The sequence below is a fragment of the Anolis sagrei genome, chromosome 2 (genome assembly GCF_037176765.1).
Source record: "Anolis sagrei isolate rAnoSag1 chromosome 2, rAnoSag1.mat, whole genome shotgun sequence".
NCBI lineage: Eukaryota > Metazoa > Chordata > Lepidosauria > Squamata > Dactyloidae > Anolis > Anolis sagrei.
The window spans coordinates 279,988,614-280,013,447 of record NC_090022.1 but is presented as its reverse complement, the minus strand read 5'-3'; the positions used below and the strand labels follow the sequence as shown (position 1 = coordinate 280,013,447).

Sequence of the window (24,834 nt, the reverse complement as noted above, 5' to 3'; positions counted from 1 at the left end):
GTATCTTCGCTCAGCATGCCCGGGTATGCATGCAATCCAGTGTTGAAAACTTTATGTCTTTAAACTGAAATTAGTCTTCGCTTTTAGCTGCTGGAACTGATATTAAGGCATCTCTTCTACTGTTCAGAATATCAACCTCTTTATTCCATTTCCCATTTTTCTTCCACATTCTCCAATCGCAGTTGTTATATGACCTTTTACTGGGCTGTTTTGACTATTGCTGCCATGTATGTTAAGAGTTTTCTCAACCGAAGAGATACTTGTACATCTCCAAACCTCACACTTCTTCCATCTTTGACAGTATTTCTCTCTTACGCATAGGCCAGGGGTACTCAAACTAAAGGCCCGGGGGCCAGATACGGCCCTCTAAGATAATTTACCCGGCCCTCACTCAGGGTCAACCTAAGTCTGAAACGTCTTGAAAGCACACAACAACAACAACAGCAATCCTATCTCAGCAGCCAAAAGCAGGCTCACACTTCCCACTGAAATATTAATAGGTTTATATGTGTTAAAACTGTTCTTCATTTTAATTATTGTATTGTTTTTCAGTGTTTTTTGCACTACAAATAAGGTATGTGCAGGGTGCATAGGAATTCATTCATGTCTTTTTCAAACTATAATCCGGCCCTCCTGGCCCTTTGTTTAAAAAGTTTGTGGACTCCTGGTATAGGCAGTATCTGAAAAATCAGAAACAAAAATGCAAAACTCACAAGGGCCTGTAAATGCAAGCATCTAACACTCAAAACAGTAATCAGTTTATTTATATATATATAGAGAGAGGGAGGGAGGGAGGGAGGGAGAGTCAACCAGCATTCAATTTGAGAATTAATGTCCTTATAATTGAGCATTATAAGGACATTATAATTGAGCATTACATGAGCACAAAGTTGAAGCCAGCATGGTATAGTTGTTTGATGGCATTGCTAACTTCCTCAAAATTAGGCAGTGCTGCAAGCTCGTCCCTGGTTTGTTGTTGCGGGATTTGTAAGAGAACGTTTTCGGCAAAATTGGAGTTGCGATTCAGGATTCACCTGAGCTCTGTGAATGCAGCATTTTTCCAAATGAAGCAGAGAGTGTCTGAGGATTAGGACCTTCGTAGGGATACCAAGGTGCTTGTTTATAAAGCTGTTGTCCTCCCAACCCTGTTATATGTGAAACGTGGACTGTCTACAGACATCACACTCAACTGGAATGATTCCATCAGCGTTGCCTCCAAAAAAAAACCTGCAAATCTCTTGGGAAGACATGCAGACAGTGCTGAAAGAAGCAAAGACCACTAGCATTGAAGCGATGTTCTTATGCCATCAATTCCACTGGACTGGCCATGTTGTCCGAATGCCCGATCACTGTCCCCCAAAGCAATTACTATACTCCCAACTCAAGAATGGAAAACAGAATATTACTGGACAGGAAAAGAGAATTAAAGATGGGCTTAAAGCCAACCTTAAAAACGGTGGCATAGACACCAAGAACTGGGAAGCCATGGCCCTTGAGTGCTCTAACTGGAGGTCAGCTGTGACCAGTGGTGCTGTGGAATTCAAAGCGGCATGAATGGAGGGTGAAACAGAAACGTTGCAAGAAGAAGGTGCATCAAGCCAATCCTGACCAGGACCACCTTCCACCTGGAGCCAATACCCTCACTGTGGAAGGATATGCGGATCAAGAATAGGACTCTACAGCCTCTTGCATATCCAGCTCCAAGACAAAACACTTGGAAGGCCATCATACTCGGACAATGAGGGATCGCCTAAATTAGTAGTTTGATTGTTGGACGACAACTCGGTTCTTGGTCATGGAAACTCACTGGGGGGAATCTTGGATGAGTCACACTCTCTCGGATTCAGGAAAACCTGTGATTAGACCTTTGTAGGTTAGCACACAACAACTAAGTTTTACAATACCTGTATTCACCAGGTGGACAGGAAAAGGAATTTAAAGATGGGATCAAAGCCAACCTTAAAAACTCTGGCATAGACACGGAGAACTGGGAAGCCCTGACCCTTGAGTGCTCCAGTTGGAGGTCAGCTGTGACCAGCAGTGCTGCAGAATTTGAAGAGGCACGAATTGAAGGTGAAAGAGAGAAACATGCCAAGAGGAAGGCGCATCAAGCCAACCCCGACCGAGACCGCCTTCCACCTGGAAACCAATGCCCTCACTGTGGGAGAAGATGCAGGTCAAGAATAGGGCTCCACAGTCACCTACGGATCCACAAGAATACTGATCCTGGAAGGCTATCCTACTCGTCCAATGAGGGATCGCCTAAGTAAGTAAGTAAGTAATTCACCAGGTAACGGCCATGATGTGACAATGTAAAGGCATCTTTTGCACAGTGGTAGCCGTGAAGTGACTCGTGGATCATGTCTCACTATGCACTGGGGCATTCACTAATGCACATGCAGACATGGCTTGAAAGAGTGCCACAGAAACACTTGCCATGCTAATTCACATTTCATTAATAGGGTTTAATTGCATTCCTGCAATGTAGCTATGGATTCACGAGGTTACGAAACGCATACTCTGGTGTAGGCTCTCAGCCATTATGTATAAGACATCCTATATTTTCATAATTATATAATTTATTTAAAAATTATGGGTTGACCTTATAGTATTCAGGCATTAGTTTCAACTGGAGTAAGTCCATTGAATAAATTACTGAACCATAAGTTAGCCCTTATGTGAATCCCGTTGATTCAATGAGCCTGCTCTAGCTGAGATTGGAATTAGGCCACAGAAATATTGATACAAAGCATATAAGTCTGCTAATGACGTAATAGTATGTGGAATCAGCTACTTTACTTTGAATACATAAGTCATTCTATACATAATTCCCATTTATGGCATTTTTGGAGAAATTGATCACTGGGTTTCTAATCATGGTTTTTAAGAAAAGTTGAATTGTAAGCACCAGAAGCAGAGGTTTGCATCCTCATCCAGATATTTGAAACTCTTCTCTTCGACTGAAATTATCCACAGACAACTAAAGAGAGATGCTAATTGCCATTATGTTTTTCTTTAATAAGAAAGCTTTTTAATAAGTTCAGCTGTTGCAGCAGGATAGGAAACCAGAGTCGCCATAGGATGCTTCCACAACCAGCTGAGGACATATCCATGAAAACCTGTTTCCACCTGATGGATGGGGAACATGCTCCAGTTGGATTTCCTCATCTGCTTTAGAGGAAATCAATGGCCCGTCGCACCCCATGCAGTAGTTGTACTTCCAGTGGTGCTGCTTATAGTAAACCTGCCAAACAGTACTAATTTGCCAACTGTAGAGTTTTAGTCACAGCTGTAGATGTTCTTTCATGTGAATTTAACTCCTGCATCAGCTCAGGTACTGGCTCCTGTGGGATGCTATTTTGCAGCTGCCTTCCTTTCCATGTGTCTTGATAAAGCTGCATGGAAAACTTCCACTGCAAAGTCAGCATCTGCCTTAGTGATGCACATGGGAGGTTTAACTCTGAATGTCTGAAAAGAGAAAGAAAGTACAATGAGGAGAGGCAGTATAGAATACTATCTAATCTAGTTGCTGTCATCCTATTAATGTCACATGTTGGTATAACATTTTTTTCATGTCAGGAGTGACTTGAGAAATTGCAAGTCACTTCTGGTGTGAGAGAATTGACTATTGGACATTGCTCAGGGAAGGCCCAGATGTTTTACCATCCTCTGGGAAGCTTCTCTCATGTCCCCCCATGGGAAGCTGGAGCTGACAGAGAGGAGCTCACTCTGCTCCCCGGATGTAAACCACTGACCTTAGCTGTAACAACAGAGCTCCACAATTGCAGCTTTCTGTGACAATCAGATCCACCAAAGCATCTTAAAGGCCAGACAATGGACCAAAACTCACTTTAACCCATGCTACATTAGTGAGATGTACAACTGGATGCAGCATAGGTTTGGGGAGGGCATTTGTGGAAATGATCCAATGTCTTGAGTTTTAGGTTATGTTTGACAACCAGGATCATAGAATCATAGAGTTGGAAGAGACCTTATGGGCCATCCAATCCAACCCCCTGCTAAGAAGCAGGACCATTGCATTCAAAGCACCCCCAACAGATGGCCATCTGTTTAAAAGCCTCCAAAGAAGGAGCCACATTCCAGGGCAGAGACTTCCACTGCTGAACAGCTCTCACAGGTAGTTCTTCCTCATATTCAGGTGGAATGTCCTTTCGTGTAGTTTGAAGCCATTGTCCCGAGTCCTAGTCTCCAGGTCAGCAGAAAACAAACTTGCTTCCTCCTCCCTGTGACTTCCCCTCACATATTTAGACATGTCTCCTCTTAGCCTTCTCTTCTGCAGGGTAAACATACAAGTCACTACTCATAGGGCTTGTTCTCCAGACCCTTGATCATTTTAGTCAGCTTCCTTTGGACACATTTCAGCTTGCCAACATCTCCCTTCAACTGCAGTGCCCAGAATTGGACACAATATTCCAGTGTGGTCTGACCAAGGCAGAATAGAGGGGTAGCATGACTTCCCTGGATCTAGACACTGTACTCCTATTTATGATGGCCATTTTCTTGTTTATGTTTCCTGTTTGGGGCTGTGTCACAGCATTGAATCCATACCATTAATACCATCAAAAATGAATATAATACCATCAAAAATGCAATAAAATACACAAGGGAACATGTGTATATAAAACATCAACAGGACGCCAATTATATTTTTGTCTGGGTGTATCATGTCAAATGAAAGCTTATAATACCTGCAAGAACACTCCTCCCTGGCCAATTATCACTCCCATGTCTTTGCAGTCTTCTTTGATCTGGGCCACCTCTTCCTGTGGGAGTGGTTGCCGAGTTTCCTGTGCAAATGCATGACACTTTATTTGAATCCTTTTTAATTGATTAAATTTATACACATCCAAGAATGTCACAGGGAATGTAAGGATCCTATCACACTATACTTTATTAGCACATTCAAATCTCAATGCCTTCAAGTCCCAGCTTTCCATACAGCGTTGCTATGATTGTTAATGTGGAATAAAATACTTTTTTGTGTCAGGAATGACTTGAAAAACTGCAAGTTGCTTCTGGTGTGAGAGAATTGGCCATCTGCAAGGACGTTGCCTAGGGGGCACCCAGATGTTTTACCATCCTGTGGGAGGCTTCTTTCATGTCCCTGCATGAGAAGCTGGAGCTGACATATGAGAGCTCACCCTGCCCCTGGATTTGAACTGCTGACCTTTTGGTCAGCAATCCTGCTGACACAAGGGTTTAACCTATTGCACCACCAGGGGCTCCTAATAAAATACGTAATAAATTATTCCACTTTAACAATCATGACAACATTGTATGGAAAGCTAGTATTTGCATTTTAGGGAGAGGCATTTCGAATTCTCAACCAGAGGCTCTTAGATCATACTAAAGTGCAATTCCACACGATGCAGCCATAACAGGAAAAGTAGGATAATCACATTATAACTGAGCAATGTGATAGGTTCACAAGGAAAATTAAGGTATTGTATGCTAAACAGTTTGCCCAAGGAACCTGTATAATTGCATGTTCACCCAAGACCATTCCAGGCCCAGCTTAAGATGTTTTACTGCCTGAGGTGCAAATGGTATCATGCACATTCACCCAAGGCAAACTACACAAAGCCTTTTGTCCAGCAACACCAGAGCTGCTAAGAAAAGAAAGATGGCCGGAGACTGCTTGTACGGCAATGCATGCACCCAAGGACTCACAAATTGTATTCCTGACCTTATTCTCGACCATCTCAATTCCGATCATAAGCCCTTTGCCTCGGACATCTCCAACGATTTCAAACTTGTCCCGCAACTTGGCAAACTCTAACAGCATGTGGGTTCCCACTTCCACACAGTTATTCTGCAAGCCATCTTCTGCTATTGCCTGAGCAATAAACAAATAAATGCAATGCACCAGTTCATAAATAGCATTGACTAGACTTGTACTAACTCTTAAAATAGTAATATAAAGAAATAGTCTATAGTAATTGTCTTACATCCAGAACAGCAGACCCAACCGCACAGGCCACGGCGTTTCCTCCAAATGTGTTGAAGTGTGTGCTTTGAGCCAAGGCACGTGCAATCTCTAGAAAGAAAGTCTGCTGAGATTAAATACTTAAAGCATTAAGTCAAATAACTGAACACAGTGGTTAGTTTTTAAAGGTTCATTTGGAGATCAGGCTTCCCCCAGATCTATTGGACTATAGCTTCCATCAATCCAGGCAGTGTGGCAAATGGTTACAAAGGAAGAGAGCTATAATACAACACATCTGAGGGCTTCTGCTTGTCAATTCCTAGTGTAAGTGGTTCAAAAGACTGGGATGTCAAAACAACCTCTCTTATGTGTAATAGAGCCAAAATGAAGAAGCTAGCAAATACTTAGAGAGAATACATCTCTAGGAATTTTCTAGATCCTCCACAACAGACATGGGCAAACTCTGGCCCTCTAGGTGTTTTGGACTTCAACTCCCACAATTCCTAAGAGCCAACACCTGGAGAGCCAAAGTTTGCCCATGCCTGCTCCAGAGTGACTGTATGGTAACTTTTGGTGGATGTCATTCATTTCTATACTGTTTAGTTACTATTATCTGTGGTTCCCTGTTTTCTGCAGTAAGTTTAGCAATGGATATGGGGGTCGTATTGTATGTCACCTTAATACAGAAGATAAAAATGCATCTTATTATTAAAGATTTAAGACATTTTGAGCATGTACCTGCTCGAGTGACAACCGCTGCCATTGGAAAGCCATTCCCAATTCCTTTTGCCATGGTAACAATGTCAGGAAGCACATCATGCCCTTCGAATCCCCAGTAATGACTGCCTGTTCGACCAAAACCTGTCTGAACCTTCAAGGAACAAATACAGTAAACAAACAAAAAAACCATAAACAGTTGCTTATAAACTCAGAGCTACTTCACACTTGAACTGATATTTCTGTGCAGGATATTATTCCATATTTATTTATTTATTTTGTATCAAAAGCATTGCATTAATAAATTAGTATAAAATAGAGGGAACACAAGTGGATAAATAATATTTGACCAAAATCGGGCAACAGCAACTGCATTATCTCCGGCATTAAACAGTTCTTCCTCTGTGCATGAGGCAGGACATTGTGGGCAAGCATACAGTGCCGAGCTATTTGTTCTGCTCCACAGTCACACAAGGTGGAGGATTATTCTAGGTAGTGCCATTTAGCCAGATTGCCTTTTGATCTGCCATTGGGGGAGGGGGGGGCAATGCCAACTAGCTTGTAGAGTTTATCAACAGGTGTGAGTTTGGGACATCCTGTGATTATTCTACATGTTTCATTCAGTGCTATATTCACCTGCTTTGTGTGGGCAGACTTGTGCCAAACAGGGCAGATAGAGAGAGAGAGAGAGAGAGAGAGAGAGAGAGAGAGATGTTTGTGTCTTCTTTCACTTGAGCATGTCACTATATGTGTCTATATACTACAAAGGATTAAATATGATACTTACTTCATCCACAATGCACACTCCTCCTTTTTCACGCACCAGCTGAAAAGCCTCCTTCAGAAATCCCTTGGGATACTGCACAGCTCCATTGACACCCTAGGAAAAGGTGAAACTCAGAACTTGAAAAGATACACACACACACACACACATACACACACAACAACTGCCAAAATTCATGTGATTCATGGAAGCTCCATTCCAAAGAGTAGTATTTCCAAACAATGGGCAAAACATACAGCTGATGCAAAATGCCATAGCCCAGATTGTGACTACTTGTGTTTTGTTTTGTTTTGTTTTATTGGGACATCTGGCTGCACTATTATACTTGCTTTTCTAACTTGTCATTCATTTCTGGAAATGACTTCAGATTAATGGCGAGTGATCCTTTTTTATACAATAAATATGTGCTGCACTAGGACAGTTGAAGATCCGTGTCTAATCCTGTCTATATACAGGGACTTTTGCATTGTCCATTAGTGCCAGAGGATATATAGACATATGTTGTATATATTCATATGTAAGTCTAGAAATTTCAATCAAAAATCGACTGCAAAAAACATTCTCAGCTTAATCAAAATGTGGTATTTTCAATGCAATTTATTTTCATGTCTATCTATAAGTAAACTTTATTGGGTTCAGTGGGTTTCAGTCATACATATGTGTGCATAAGATTGCAGAAACAATCCTATATACACTTACCTGGGAATAAGCCACACTGAACTCAATGGGATCTATTTTGGAGTAAGACATATCTTGGAAGAACTGCATTGTACTTGTTACTGTCATGCCTTCTTCCATTAAAAAGTGGGAAATACATATTTACAACAAAGGCTAATTATTAACTAGACAACATACCCTCTTTGAGTCTCCTTTGTGGAGAGAAAAAGCAGGGTATAAATGAACATAATAACAATAACAATAATGCAAGATTATTAACCAGGACAAATATGACTGACAAAAATTAAGCATGTTGGGCCCTACAGAAAACAACTTACTTGAATGGGCTCAGCCATAAATCCAGCGATGGCCTTTGGAACACATGTCCTGAAGGTGTCTTTAAGCTGCTCAATGTACTGGTCCTTTGCATGGCAAGAACCTATAGTAAGAAGGAGTGTGAAATAACTAGCGTATTCAAATATGATAGGGTCACCAACATCTCAATCTTCCTCTAATGTGGATTTCTTCTTTCCCTATTGCCTTCAGCTTTACTGAGTTTTACTGTAATTCCCAGTAAGTCAAGATATGCCCCAAATAATAATATCCCACTTTTGTCATGATATCAGATACCAAACAAATACATCTGAACAAATACAAGGAGTTATATGTGTTGATTTTTACATGTTTCCTGTAATTATACCATGTGAATGATTCTATGGAAGCAAAGGCCCAGTTTGTTCTCAGATCACTTTATTTGTCCTTTTTGCACTCCATTGTATGCACAGAATTTTCCTTCAGTACTGCATTTTAAATAAATTATCACTAATAGGTTTCAACTTATGAATCTAGAAAACATTTTAATAAAAACTCTGACTTCCAAAAGATTTAAAGTGAAACTATTATCGTCCCTAACTATGGACCAATTTGTCTGGGGAACAATCAGATTATGATTATGATTATATACACAACAAAAGTAGTACCAGCAAACAAAATCACTCTGTTGGCTTTTGTATGTGATCACACGTTGGACAATTCCCAAGTGTCTAGGACTGTGTGATATATCGGTGAATAATGCAAGCAGATCCAAGTAGGGTGGCCTTTTGCAGCTGACAAATGGTAATTTTATAAGCTCCAATTGTTTTTAAGTGCAGGCCAAGGTCTTTAGGCACTGCACCCAGTGTGCCGATCACCACTGGGACCACCTTTAATGGCTTGTGCCCTAATTTCTTGTTCTCAGTTATTATTATTATTATTATTATTATTATTATTAATTGCAATACAATTTTTATTTATTAAATAAATAAACAATGCAATACAATTAAAATATCTACACATATACAAACAGGATTAAATACCATTGGTATTTTAAAAATTCTGTTAAAATCTAAGAGTTTATAGATCTTAAGCACAATTTGGCACTATGCTCTCTTCTCTGCTAAGGCAATGTTTTACTAACCATTAAACTAACCTGGAGAACAGTTACATTTTCTAATTGTTTGCACTGGAGAGTCCCGACAAGAGCTTCCTCCCCAGGGACCACGAAAAACATCAGGCAACATTGTCTGAAAAGAACAACAAAGATACCAGTATTGACATCAGATTTCATGGTATAGGTCTAAATATCTAGTTAATTCATGATGGAAGAACACCAATAGGATGGGAGAGAAGTGAGCTTTCATGCTCTAGATACAATAACTGGATTCATGCCTACACACAAACACTACTCATTTGTTAAATACAAAAAGACACTAGAGAAGAACTGATGGTTGCCAAATTTCCTCACTTCTACATTTTGGAATTCAGGATAATTCAAAAGAAGGATCACGAAATACCTCAAATATATCCTAAATAACCCCTTACTATGAACAAAAACATTTCCTTGGTCTGTTTGGCCCCTTATATAATGTTGAAAAGTGGCTTTATTTTACTAGACTGGATGAGGATATTATATGACAGCATTCTCTATTGAGTATTCCAAATTTTGATCTGGAATATATGAATGCAAACGTCACATATGCAAACTGGCTTTGGCCAAATTGAGAAAAGAAATTAGTCTCCAATTATATATACCCCTGTTTGATAATAAAGGTAAGTGTATTTATCACTGATCCAGCTGTATGCCCCAACGTGAAAATTGAGCTTGAGTTTCATTTTCATAATAGTGACTGAAAACATTAACTGAATCTGATCTGATTTTGGAAAATAACGAGGTGAAAAGGCTGTGATTAATATTTGGGGTAAGCAGATAAATACAATATGCAACTGATATGCCAGATAGGTAGGTAGGTAGGTAGGTAGGTAGGTAGGTAGGAAGGAAGGAAGGAAGGAAGGAAGGAAGGAAGGAAGGAAGGAAGGAAAAGAGGGAGGGAAGGAGGACAATCTCACCGTCTGGCAGCCACTGCCACTGGCAATAACATGCTTGTACTGTGAAAGGGATGTCGGGCCCAGTGTGTAAGCACTGCCACCATGGTAACATCCTCTATAGAAAGAACAGCATAGCATGTTCAAAGTGATCTGGCCAATGTCCTGAATCAGAATCTCAGCTATCTCAGTAGGGGATTTGCCATTGCTTTCACTTAAGGCTGAGAAAGAGTGATTGCCCCAAGGCCACCCACTGGGTTTCCATGGCTGTCTGAGGATTTCAACCCTGGTCCCCAGAATCTGAGCCCAACACTCAAATTGCTACACCAAGCCGGCTCTCATTCATTTCCTCATTGAATACATTGTCCAATTGTATTTATTTATTTATTTACCCTATTTATACCCTGCCTTTTTCTACCCCAAAGGGCTCTCAAGGTGGCTTCAATATGGCAGTTACTCAATGCCTTAAACACATCCAACATTAAGCTTCAAATCCATTGAATTAAAATGAATACATATTAAAATTTTGAAAATTACATTCAATATTAAAATCACGCCATCCAAAAATCATAGTCTGAGGCTGTTCTGTAGTCGCTGCACATATTATATTATTGCACTGCTTCTCTGAAGGCCTGGTCCCAGACCCAGGTTTTTATTCCCCTTCTGAAGGCTAGGAGGGAGAGGGCTGATCTAATGTAGTTAGGGAGGGAGTTGCACAGCCAAGGGGCCACCACTGATAAGGCCCTGTCTCTTATCACCACCAGTCATGCTTGCAAAGCAGGTGGGATCAAGAGCAGGACAATCCCAGAAGATCTTAATCTTCAAGGTGGTTTATAGGAGGAGATATGTTCAGACAGGTAAACTGGGTCAGAACCATGTAGGGCTTTATAGGCTAAAGCCAGCACTTTGAATTGTGCTCGGTAGCAGACTGGCAGCAAGTGGAGCTGATGTAACAAAGGGGTTGTATACTCCCTGTATGTCACTCCAGTGAGCAACCTGGCTGTCTCCCATTAGACCAATTGGAGCTTCCAAACAGTCTTCAAAGGTAACCCCACATAGAGCACACTGTAGTAATCTACACAGGATGTAACCAGAGTGTGGACCACCGTGGCAACCATGGTATTTAGTTCTAGGAGAATGTAAAATAAATGTGCCGCAAATATGAAGAGGGGAGTAATGGAGTAGGATGTTTACACCTATACCTCTTCATGTTGGTTATGAAAAAAGGGAGATCTGCTATTCTCAATATGGAACATGTAGAGAAGAAAATCACAGTGCACAAGGCTACCTTAAAGAAATGATGTCAAAGTTGCGTGTAAAAAGTCTTGCCATATACATTGCCATGTCATTGGCTTCGGAACCACTGTTGGTTAAATAAATCACCTAGAAGAAAGATCTGAGTCAGAAGAAAGAGAAAACACACACAATCCATATTTGCTGTTTTGACATTTGAGGATTTGATTATTCACAGATTTGATTAAAATGTTCCTTTGGAGAATCACTACAGTTAACTTCCTCTAGTCTTGTTAATAATAATAATAATAATAATAATAATAATAATAATAATAATAATGTTTGTGTTTATTTATACTCTGCTTTTTCCCTCCACAAGGAGACTCAAAGCAGCTTACATGAAAAGCATTTTCATACAATTTAAAATATACAAATATACAAACTTTAAAACGGAATTAAATTAATCATATTGAAGGACCTAGCATGCATCTATACTGCAGAATTAATGCAGATGGACAATACTTTAACTGCCATGGCTCTATGTTATGGAATCATAAACATTAGCCCCTAGTGATGCAATGGGTTAAAACCTTCTGCCGTCAGGACTGAATACCAACAGGTCAGAGGTTCGAATTTGGGGAGAGCATGGATGAGCTCCCTCTGTCAGCTTCAGCTCCCCATGTGGGGACATGAAAAAAGCCTCCCTCAAGGATGATAAAACATCCGTGCGTCCCCTGGGCAACATCCTTGCAGATGGTTAATTCCCTAACACCAGAAACGACTTGCAGTTACTCAAGTCGCTCCTGACATGAAAAAAAAAAAGAGAACTGTAGTTTGACATGGTTATTTGCTTTCTCTGCCATGGAGTGCTGGTGCCTCATCAAAATACAAATCCCAAGATTCCCTAGCATTGAGTCATGGCAGTTAATGTGCTGTCAAACTTCATTAACTCTATAGTGCAGATATAACACAGAGATTCCCAGAGTGAACACGCCCTCCAGTCCAATTCAATGGTCAGCTTCCAATGAAAGTCAATCATAGGCCAAAAATTTTTTAGATTTCTCTAAGATAAAAATATCATTTTTAAATGATTTTTTTAACCTTCATAGGAGTCCTGTGTCCCATACCAACAAATTTAGAGAACTGGCTGTATTCATTTTAATGCACTCTTACCAACCTACCAAAGTACAGACAGAGAGTTAACCCAACTGCATTTGCATTTCAACGACACCTCTAATTGTTCTAGCTCTTAGTTTTTGCATAGTGATGGCATCCATGATTGGCTGTACTAACTCTGAAATTACCACTCCCTTTGGAAGATTTCCCAATGCAAAAACCATGTGTATATTTAATATACCTTTAAGGGATCTGGAAACATAGAGGCCAGTTTTTCCGTATACTCCTGGATTCCAGGGTGCATAAAGAGGTTGCTTGTGTGCCACAAGCGGCCAAGCTGCTTCTGAGCAGCTGCTGTTACCTTCCTGGGTGTGTTAGAAAAGGTAAGAATTGGTTTTAAATGACAATATCCCAATCAGTGTTAATGAACTCAATATACTAGAATAGATGACAGCACAGCCAAAAGGCTACTGAGATAAAAGAAGAAAGAATGACAATGTTCAAGGGAATCCATGAGCCTTCAGAGGTATAACCGAATCTAAAAGCAGAAATAGACGCAAACTGCATCCTACAAGGATTACAAAGTGCATTAAATGGACCCCAGAAGCCATAGAATGAGAGGTGAAGACATCAAAATAGAAAAATGGGAAATATGGGAAGGTTATTAATTATATGGGAAGGTCATTAGGTGAACATTGGAAGGTTATTAGGTGAACCATGTTATTAACGTGGAGGCTTATGGGAGTGGATCTTTATAATAGTGTTGTTCCATACCAGTGGTTCTCAACCTGGGGTCCCCAGATGTTTTTGGCCTACAACCCCCAGAAATCCCAGCCAATTTACCAGCTGTTAGGATTTCTGGGAGTTGAAGACCAAAAACATCTGGGGACCCCAGGTTGAGAACCACTGTTCCATACAGCTGGGCAGAGAGAACCACATCATATTACTGATTTATGCAAGCAATAAGATGTGCAATGCATGTGGATTTTTTTCAACACATAATGCTAGTATCTAGTGACATATACAGTTACACAAACAAGACCATTAATATGTGGAAGGGTATTAATGTGAAATGTCAGGAGAGAATGCTTCTGGAACATCGCCATACAGCCCAGAAACTCACAGCAACCCAGTGTATTAACACAAATGAGTGTTCTCTACGCATTGCAGTTTCGTAATGGATTGTCAGCCAAGTACATTGACCACTGATCTACAGATCTTGCATCAAATTGGCATTGAGTACAACGTAACTCTGCTAGTGCATATTTACACTATACTGAAGCAATGTACTGTCTTTCCCAACATTTGTATCAGAGTCCATTTACAGATCTGGTCCCAGGGTTTTTGCCTTTGCTTAACAGCTTGTTATTGCTTGTTAAGAATCTTCTTGAGAAGTTCTCTATCAGTAAGGATGTATGTAATACTTGGAGTTTAATTTGCATAAATGCCTTTAATAGTTGGAATCTAGTTTGCTTTGAAGTTGCCAGAACCTAAGTTAAACAAGCCATCGTAATCAAGCTCATTAGCAGCTTCTGTTAGTGAGGTGTTGTGTTGAATTCAATCTGGGATTTAGCTCAAACCTTAAAGCAGTATTTCTCAACCTGAGAGTTGGGACTCCTGGTGGGGGTCGCGAGGGGCTGTCAGAGGGGTCACCAAAAACCATAAAAAAACACAGCATTTTCTGTTGGTCATGGGAGTTCTGTGTGGGAAGTTTGGCCCAATTCTATCATTGGTGGAGTTCAGAATGTTCTTTGATTGTAGGTGAACTATAAATCCCAGCAACTACAACTCCCAGGTGTCAAGTCTATTTTCCCCAAACTCCACCAATATTCACATTTGGGCATATTAAGTTTGGACCAGATTCATCATTATTTGAGTCCATACTGCTCTCTGGATGTAGGTGAACTACAACTCCCAAACTCAATTCCAATGCCCACCAAACCCTTCCAGTATTTGTTGTTGTTCATGGGAGTTCTGTGTGCCAAGTTTAGTTCAATTTCATTGTTGGCGGTGTTCAGAATGCTCTTTGATTGTAGGTGAACTACAAATCCCAGCAACTACAACTCCCAAATGAAAAAATCAATCCCCCCAACCCCACAAGTATTCAAATTTGGGCGTATTGGGTATTTGTGCTAAATTTGGTCCAGTGAATAAAAAATACATGCTGCATATCAGATATATACATTATGATTCATAACAGAAGCAAAATTATAGTTATGAAGTAGCAACAAAAATAATGTTATTGGAACTGTATTAAGGGGTCGTGGCATTGGGAAGTTTGAGAACCACAGCCTTGAACTTTTTTTTTTTAAAAGATAGGGTTCAGCACCTTGGACAGCTTCTTTACAGATCAGATTCAAACTTGTAGTTTATTCACTACCACACTGACATGGAAATCACTAGCTGCTACTGTCTGAACAAGATGTTAAAATCAAGTGGGAGGAGAAAGTATTTCTATCCACCCACCATGAAAAGAAAGTAAACTGCCCATTGATTTTCAGATGGCTAAAACATATACATTAACCAGTGGAATGATTTGTATACTTACGGGTGGCAATGGCCAACACTGACGGTCACAATTCCAGAGAAGAGATCGAGGTATCTGCGTCCATCACTGTCAAATAGCCACTGCATATGACCCTGATGGAGAAGCAGTGGCTTCTTGTAAGAAGTATATAAGGAGGGAGAAACATTCTCTTTTCGAATCTTCACCATGCGTTCATACGGATAAGACTGTAGGAAGGAAGTTTTGGAAAGTGTAAGAGATATTTGTGAATTTATGTCCATCTTCAGTGAGATCCACAATAGTAACAACTGCATCACGCTGTGTTAGAAATCATTAGCTAGAATGGTGCAACAAGAAACAAGAAACGAGAAGTATCCCAGTCTAACTCCAGAATATCAAACTGCCCTGTAAAACTGAATAATTAATGATAACTCCATTACAACAGGAAATGGGCATTTTGGGATTATTATGTTTTGAACTACAGTTCCCATGATCCCATGGTTTTGCTGACTTGGGCTTCTGAATGCAAGGATCCACAATGTCTGGAATGCCAAAAGTTCTTTACTTATACATGACAGAAATGCACTGGCTTGGTTCCACATTAATTTGATTGCATTTACTCCCCACTGACATTAATAAGTCAAGATGAATCACTGAAAATGTTCCAAAAGGATTTCAACCAATTTACAGCACAATTCTACACATGTTGCTTTCAGAGGCAAGTCCATACATAGGCTTTAACAACATGTTGTGTTACATTATAATGCATGTTAAGAAACCTCACGTTCTTGCTTGCTCACTTATTTATTTGTTGATTTATTTTACTTTTTGGACTTTAATTCCCACAGTTTCTTGCTATCTCACCTTTCTGCCAATATAACGACTTAAGGCACCTAACAGCAGACATGACACAATCTGTTTAAAAACTGAGCAAATGCATTAGAATATAAGTAGAAAAATTAGAAAATTAAATCTTTTGTGTCGTGGTGCACAAAAAAATAAAACACAATTGAAACTACACTTAAAAATCACACACCCCATTCCAATTACAGAGGATAAATCTGTATTAGAACTACAGGTAAGACCCTTGTAACCAGAGGATCATATCTGCATTTTCACTTATTTGCATTTTGGGGGAAACTGGTTCTCTCTAGAATTTTGCTAAGTCCTCCAGATGATTCTGTGTATGCTTCCCCAGGAGAACCTCACAAATTTCAAGAGAGGATGCCTTTCTAGGAATCTCTGGGTCCTCTAACTCAACTGTATGGTATGTTGGGATCAGAAGTCATGAAATGTAGTAGCATTTGGTCATATAAACAATTTCACTTAATCAAAATCCAGTCAGTAGCATATCCTTAGTGGACTTTGGGTGGTATGTGTGTGTGGGAGGGGGGGGGGGTGTGGGAGGGGGGGTACTGTACTGAGATGGGAGAAATTAAAAGTTTCCCTGCCACTTCCACCCCCATGTTTACTTAATTCAGGGGTTTAAATATCTGCAAAAAAAGTTTAATTGGTGCTGGTGCAATGTGTGTGCATGTTTCAGCCATTGTGTGGGCCAAAACAAGTAGATACACAGGAAAAATAAACAATGATGTCAAGGAGGGTATTTCCACACCCTCCATGTTTGCACAATTATGTGGATGTATTTTCATTTATTTTTTGAATTTATACCCAACACTCCTGCTGAGATGTGATCCAAGGAAGACAGATAGGACTCACAAAAACACAACAACACAAAAACAGACAGAAAGTGGTGCTCTCTTCTGTATTTAATGTATTTGAATGTATTTATTGTAACATGTAGAACAGGTATGGGAAAACTTCAATCCTCCAGGTGTTTTGGACATCAACTGCCACAATTCCTAATAGCCCAGGTCAGGCCCGTAGCCAGGATTTTGTTTTGGGGGGGGGGGGGGCTGAGTTTGGTTCGGGGGGGGGCTGAGTCTGAGTGAAAGAGGGTCTACCCTAGCAAACCTTTTGTATCATTACCTCAATACCCCCATGCATATGGGATATATTGAGCATGGTGATCAGATCATGATATGAATAAACGTAACAGTTTAAATAATGTACCAGTAAGGCCTTCTCATGGACCACCATCAGAATTTCGGGGGGGGGGGGCTGAAGCCCCCCAAGCCTCCCCCCCCCCCGGCTACATGCCTGGCCCAGGTCCCTTCCTTTTCCCCCTCAGCCGCTGAATTTGCTCATGCCTGATGTAGACCATCCCTGTTTCCTAAATCCATTTAGAACCATGTCTTTACTCTGGACTTAATCAAAGCTTTGGTGATCATGGGCCCTCTAATCTGGAACCCCCTCTAAACCTTTTTGCAATGTTTGGCAACAAAACATTCATGTTTTATAACAATTCTTCCTTAAACAGAGACTAAGAAACAAACATCAACCTAAGCTTCCTAGTAAACAATCAAAATCTGAATATAACTTGATTTGATCCACATTTTTTATTTGATCCACCAAAATTTTCCAACAGAATTGCAAGAAAGAAATGGATTTTGCGAAGAACCCCAGTTTGAGATACCCTTTACTCGGTTTTGGGGACAGTGCAAAATATGAGGATTGTTATGCAAAATAGTATAGTGGGTTCTCAAATTTTGAAGCTTACAGTTAACAAAGTTATTGATCCAGTCTGTTTATTCCGTTGATTGTAAAATCTTGCTGCTGTCTAGTTACACAATAAAATATTACAAAAATTGTATCCATACAGAACAGTACTAGCAACTCATACTCTTACCTCATATTTGTCAGGTACAAAGTCACAAGCAGGCATTTTTGATTGTAGGTGGAAAGACATGTTCCTTTCTTGTTGCCGACATGCTCCTAATGCAAATGAGTGAAATTATGAAAACATATTAGTGGTTCAAGCAAGATGGGTGCCCCAACTTATATGGTGGCATATAGTCTTCCCCACCATGGACCCTAATTAACTATTTCGAATTACATTTCATTTTGTACTATTGACATATGTTATGTTTGATACACAGAAAAGAGGGACATGTCATTTCATTTTTTAATGAAAATTAAATGGAATTTGGTGTCAACAAAACTTATCTGTTAACTTTTCACAAGCAGGACTCTATTTTCCATCCGAAATATAATTTCTTATTTAGTTAACAGTGAAGTACAGGCAGTCCCCATATTACAAATATCCAACTTACAAACAACTCGTAGTAAAGAGCCAGCTTTAGAGCAAAATTTAGCACAGCAGGTTAATCACCAGCTGCAGTTGTAGTAAATCTTGCCAACCAAAAGACTGACCATTTGGAGCCAGGTCAGGGTGAGCTCCTGACCTTCAGTCCAGCTCCCCCGCCCACCTAGCGGATTGAAAACAGCAATGTGAGTAGATGAATAGGAACCACATTAAGCGGGGAAGTATTTTAGGCATGACGTTTTGGAGGAAAGTTTATGAACAAAGAAAGCTCTTTGGCAAGGAGATGGAGCACCTCCCTGTGGCCGCAACCGAGCACAGCCTCCAAAAGATGCCAAATGATGAGAAAAAGCCTAAATATACCTCTATCTGTTGTCTGTCTTGTCATGGTATAATTGGCATTGAATGTTTGTCGTATATGTGTTCTGTGATTTACCCTGTGTCCTCTTTGGGGTGAGAAGGGCGGAATATAAATACTGTAAATAAATAAATAATCAAAGAGCAGGAGTGAGACAACAGGAAGTGAGGGAAATCTACCCCTCGGAAAGGAAATTCACACCTGGAAGAGTTATCATGGGGAAAAGGTGTCTCCACTGAAACTTTATCACCAATCCTTTTTTCTATGACAAGTCATTTTTTTTTCAAAATCCAATGATCACAAGGACAGAAATGGTGGTGAAAACTTCTGAAAAGGGGCACAGACAACAAAACAAGCACCACAGGGATGTTAATCCTTCCCTATGCTACCCAAAACTTCATTCATGTGTGTGTGCGTGTGTTCCAACTTATATACAAATTCAACTTAAAAACAAATCTGCAGAAATCATCTTGTCTGTAACTTGGGGACTGCCTGTATTACTTCTCTTGTCTTGTTCACTCCTTTATATTCTCAGGAAAGAGAGAAAGAGTCCAAGAAGTATTTAAAATATGTTTCCATTTATAGTCAATTATTCTTTTTATCCTTAAAAAACCTATGAAAAAGTAAGTGAGTACGTCAGTAAATGTCACGTTTAAGCATAGCCTTGAATCAAAGTGCCAAGAATAACATTTGCAGCACATTGGCACAAGAAACTATCTTTACCCAATACACCTGAATCAAAGTCCAAGTTCAAGGTCCATTCACAACTGGTATGAAAAACCTGTCCTTCCAATCGGTATTCCTGTCTTGTGAACGTGCAAAAAACAGATCAGCATTGCTGCATCAAACAAAGACAATTAAGATTATGATGATGACTATGCCATGAAGTAGTTTCTAAGGTCCATCAAACCCAGGATTTGGTTTCACATGGGGCACAATTATTTGGGTCAAGGAAACTTTCGTCCCCAGTGGGAGACATACAACATCAGAGCCTTAATACTCCACAGTTAAGGCACTTCTATATAAATGTAACTGCCATGGCTGTATCCAATGGGATATTAGGATATGTAAGGAAAGTAAGCCAAAAGTTGGGTATATTAGTAATGGGTCCTCAATCATCAGGGATCTCAGAGGTTAGTAATCCCGCCTTATGTCTCCACACCATTTCTGACTTTTGGTAACTCTATGTTAATGCACCCACCGGTAACCTCAAAGATGGACTTCTGCAATATGGTTTACATGGGGCTACCTTTTTACCAAGTTTGGAAACACCACCTGGTTCAAAATATGGCAGCCAGATCGGTTACAGGAACATCAAGGAGTGAGCATATTACACCTATTACACTGGGTGCCAATTGGTTTCTGGGCAAAGTACAAGGTGTTGGATTTGATGTTTAAAGCCCTATATGGTTTGTGTCCAGGGTTACCTAGAGATTCTCCAGGGTTACTCCAGAGATTCTCTGGAGGGCAGCTACTCCAACCAACCAGAATCCAACTAGCAACTATCACCCAGAGGAGCTTTTCATTGGCCATCCCAAAACTGTGGAACGACCTGCTGGAAGAGCTCTGACAGCTAAATGAACTGTTGAAATTTAATAAAACACATCTGAAGACATTTCTCTTCCAGCAGAACTACTTGTGCCCATTCCAAACAACCAAATGAGAATGAGAAGACAATGAAATGAATAATAAAACAGGGAAACATGGAAAAGATAACGATGCTGAGGAAAATGGAAGGAAAAAAGAAGAGGGACAGACCAAGGGCAAGATGGATGGATGGTATCCTTGAAGTGACTGGCTTGACTTTGAAGGAACAGGGGGTGGCCACGGCTGACAGGGGGCTCTGACGTGGGCTAGTCCATGAGGTCACAAAGAGTCAGAAGCGACTGAACAAATCAACAACAACAACACAGCTGAATAAAATCTCACATTTGAACTGGGATATATGGCAGTGTGGACTCAGATAACTCAGTTCAAAGCAGATATTGTGGGTTAATCTGCCTTGATATTCTGGATTATATGGCTGTGTGGAATGGCCCTCAGTCAGTTTTAACTTGTGAATTTTAACTTGCATCAGTAAGCAAGTTATATTTAAGCTGCATTTTACCTGTATGTTTTTGATATATATATTTTAATAGGGCTACACTTTACCTCACTGTTTTAATTACATTGTACCCCACCTCGAGCCACAAAGAGGGGAGGGGGAACAATGATGATGATGATGGTTTAGAACATGGGAGGCCCTGCTTTGATGGGCCACTTAATGGGAGGCTGGTCTAGAGTGGTAATACTCCAGACTGGTCACAGGAATGGCTATACCACTGTTCACTGAGGCAGTTGGAGGAAGCCTCAATCATCAACTTGGGCCAAACCAGTGTAGAGTTTCCTGTGTAGTTTCTTTTTTGTTGGCACTCAATGAACTCAAGTGAACTCCTGCTTATCTTACAGCACCTTTGCCAGTGTCAGTAAAGGTGCCCAAGTGAGGATGGGAGGAGGGAAAGGAGGTGCCAAGCCCTCTCCCCTCATCAGGTTGTGCGGGTGTTTTGATAACACTGGCAAAGGCGCCCAGTGACCTGCCACTGCTGTGATGACAAGTAAACAACACAAGTGATCCTCCATGCTGTGAATCACAGGAAAGGTGGGATGGTGGTATCTGCCTGAATAGTTCTGAATTAGAACTGGTCCAGCTGTTCTAACCACCCTGAAGCAGATAATTGTTCTGGTGTTTCCAGGATGTTTCAGAGCACACCTGACTTTTATAATAGAATCATAGAGCTGGAAGAGACCCAAGGGCCATTCAATCCAGTTCCTTGCCAAGCAGGAAGGCACAATCAAAGCACTCCTGACAGATGGACATCCATTAAAATCCAAAACACATGAAGGGCCACGTTGGCCCATGCCTGTTATAGTGCCTCAGGGGCAATGAATTTGGGTCTTGCCCATGTGTGTTATAGCGCCTCATGGATTTATCTGTGTCCAATGTATTTAGTTACAGCACCTCAGAGGCAAGGAATTTATCTGAGTCCATACTGCCTGAGGCTGTTAGGAATGGTGGGAGTTGAAGTCCAAAACACCTGGAAGGCTCAAGCTGGCCCATGCCTGTTATAGTACCTCAGAGGCAATGAATTTGGGTCTTGTCCATACATGTTATAGCACCTCAGAGGCAATGGATTTATCTGAGTCCAATGAATTTAGTTATAGCGCCTCAGATGCAAGGAATTTATCTGAGTCCATACTGCCTGAGGCTGTTGGGAATGGTGGGGGTTGAATGGTGGGCTGCGGGGGGGGGGGGGGAGGAAAGGGCCTGAGGCTGTGGGAGTTGAAATCCAAAACACCTGGAGGGCCCAAGTTTGCTCATGCCACCCATAGGCAACGTTCTATCATTTATCCAAGCAAGATTCAAACCCTTGTTCTCCTAGGAATTCTGTACATGGACCACAAACTTGAAGAGAGGGAAAAGTTGTCCCTAGGTATCCGCATGATGCTCAGGGCCTTTTTAGGCCCAAGTTTGCTCTTTTCTGTTATTTATTTATTTACGACATTTATATGCTTCCCTTCTCACCCTGAAGGGGACTCAGAGCAGCTTACAAGTGTAGTGCAATATAGTAATATATAATATCAGTATTATATATTACTATATTGTATTACACCATTATATTGTAATATTATTAGTAATATTACATATAATATAAAATATAAAAATATAATATTACTAGCCATTCCCTGCCACGCATTGCTGTGGCCCACATGGGGGTTCTGTGTGGGAGGTTTGGCCCAATTCTCTCGTTGGTGGGGTTCAGAATGCTCTTTGATTGTAGGTGAACTATAAATCCCAGCAACTACAACACCCAAATGCCAAGATTCTATTTTCCCCAAACTCCATCAGTGTTCACATTTTGGGCGTATTGAGTATTCGTGTAGAGTTTGGTCCAGATCCATCATTGTTTGAGTCCACAGTGATCTCTGGATGTAGGTGAACTACAACTCCAAAACCAAAGGACACTGCCCACCAAACCCTTCCGGTATTTTCTGTTGGTCATGAGAGAACTGTGTGCCAAGTTTGGTTCAATTCCATTGTTGGTGGGGTTCAGAATGCTCCTTGATTGTAGGTGAACTATAAATCCCAGCAACTACAACTCCCAAATGACAAAATCAATTTTTTTTTAGCGAAGGACATACATTGGGTTGTTAGGTGTATCGTGTCCAAATTTGGTACCAATTGCCCCAGTGGTTTTTGAGTTCTGTGAATACCACAAACGAACATTACATTTTTATTTATATAGATATTACTAGTAGTATTATATTATATTATATTATTAGTATATAGCAGGAGAGAAGGTGGAACTGTTTTATGGGCCCTTCTTTCTTCACTCTGGCCCAGAGTGGCAGTTGGTGCTGGGCAGAGGGATCCCCAACTGACAACATAGGCAGGAGACAAGGTTAAACTTGTTATAATGTTATAGTGCAGGGGTCCTCAAACTAAGGCCCGGGGGCCGGATGCGGCCCTCCAAGGTCACTTACCCGGCCCTTGCTCAGGGTCAACCTAAGTCTGTAACAACATGAAAGCACACAACAACAACAACAACAATCCTATCTCATCAGCCAAAAGCAGGCCCACACTTCCCATTGAAATACTAATAAATTTATATTTGCTAAAATTGTTCTTCATTTTAATTATTGTATTGTTTTAAAGTGTTTTTTGCACTACAAATAAGATATGTGCAGTGTGCATAGGAATTCGTTCATGTTTTTTTTTCAAATTATAATCCAGCCCTCCAACAGTTTAAGGGATTATGACCTGACTCTGTTTAAAAAGTGTGAGGACCCCTGTTCTAGTGTCTCAGAGGCAATTAATTTGGGTCTTGTATTGTCAAAGGCTTTCATAGCTGGAATCACTGGGTTGTTGTAGGCTTTTTTGGGGCTATATGGCCATGTTCTAGAGGCATTCTCTCCTGACGTTTCGCCTGCATCTATCAGAAATAGTGACTCCACAACCTCCAAGGATGCTTGCCATAGATGCAGGCGAAACATCAGGAGAGAATGCCTCTAGAACATGGCCATATAGCCTGAAAAAACCTACAACAACCCAATTTGGGTCTTGCCCATGCCTGTTATATCGCCTCATAGGCAATGAATTTATCTGAGTCTACACTGCCTGAGGCTGTTAGGAATGGTGGGAGTTGAAGTCCAAAACACCTGGAGGGCCCAACTTTGCCTATACCTGTTCTAGTGCCTCAGAGGCAATGAATGTGGTTCTTGCCCATGCCTGTTATGGGCGCCTCAGAGGCAATGAATTGATCGGAGTCCAATGAGTTTAGTTAGAGAGCCTCAGAGGCAATGAATGGATCGGAGTCCACACTGCCGTATATCCCAGTTCAAAGCAGACCCAAATTCCTTGCCCCTGAGGCTTGCGGTGGGAGGCTTTGGGGGAGACGCCTGCCCCTTTGTCCCTTGTTTACTGACCTCTCCTGGGGAGCCCGACTCCCCTCCTGGGCGAGAAGCGGGTCCTGGGGGCGAGGAAGAGGGCTCCCCCGCCTTGGCGCACCCCGGGAAGCATCCTCTCACCCGGAGCAGCAGAAGGAGCAGGAGGAGGAGGCGCGGGGCCAAGGCAGGGGGGTTTTAAGGTCCCCGCCGGCCACCAATAGCCATCCCCTTGGAGCCTCCGCCTCCTCCTCCGAGGGGCGTCTGGGGAAGGGGGACATTGCGGTTCGCTGGGCCTGAAGGACGAGCCCTCCTTCCCTGCCTGCCTCCCTCCGTCCCCACCTCCGCCTCCCTTTGGACCCGAGCCAACGTCGCCCGCGGTTGAAGGACAGCCTTGGCGCCCAAAGAGGAGCCCAAAGAGAACTAGGCTCCTGATGCCTGAATGGGAGGAGGAGAAGCCTTTGTTTCCCACGCCAGCACGGCCCAGCATCCCTTTCTCCGACATCCTTCGGACCAGAAGTCATTTGGGGTTTCAAATCCCTGTGAACCGCCCTGAGTCCCCATCGAGGTT

At 41.3% G+C, this 24,834-nt stretch overlaps 1 protein-coding gene across 1 annotated transcript; it reads right to left on the bottom strand.

The window, feature by feature from the left end:
- Positions 1 to 2,997: 2,997 nt before the first annotated feature.
- On the bottom strand, positions 2,998 to 24,456 carry AGXT2 (alanine--glyoxylate aminotransferase 2). The gene is made up of 14 exons (XM_060761379.2): positions 24,306 to 24,456; positions 18,071 to 18,156; positions 15,364 to 15,548; positions 13,057 to 13,180; positions 11,755 to 11,849; positions 10,491 to 10,584; positions 9,574 to 9,667; positions 8,444 to 8,544; positions 7,452 to 7,544; positions 6,686 to 6,818; positions 5,970 to 6,058; positions 5,708 to 5,857; positions 4,710 to 4,808; positions 2,998 to 3,468 (listed from the first exon to the last, which is right to left on the bottom strand). Exons 1-14 carry the CDS (start codon positions 24,397 to 24,399, stop codon positions 3,355 to 3,357), a joined length of 1,551 nt encoding a protein of 516 aa, XP_060617362.2. The 5' UTR covers positions 24,400 to 24,456; the 3' UTR covers positions 2,998 to 3,354.
- Between the last annotated feature and the right edge of the window lie 378 nt (positions 24,457 to 24,834).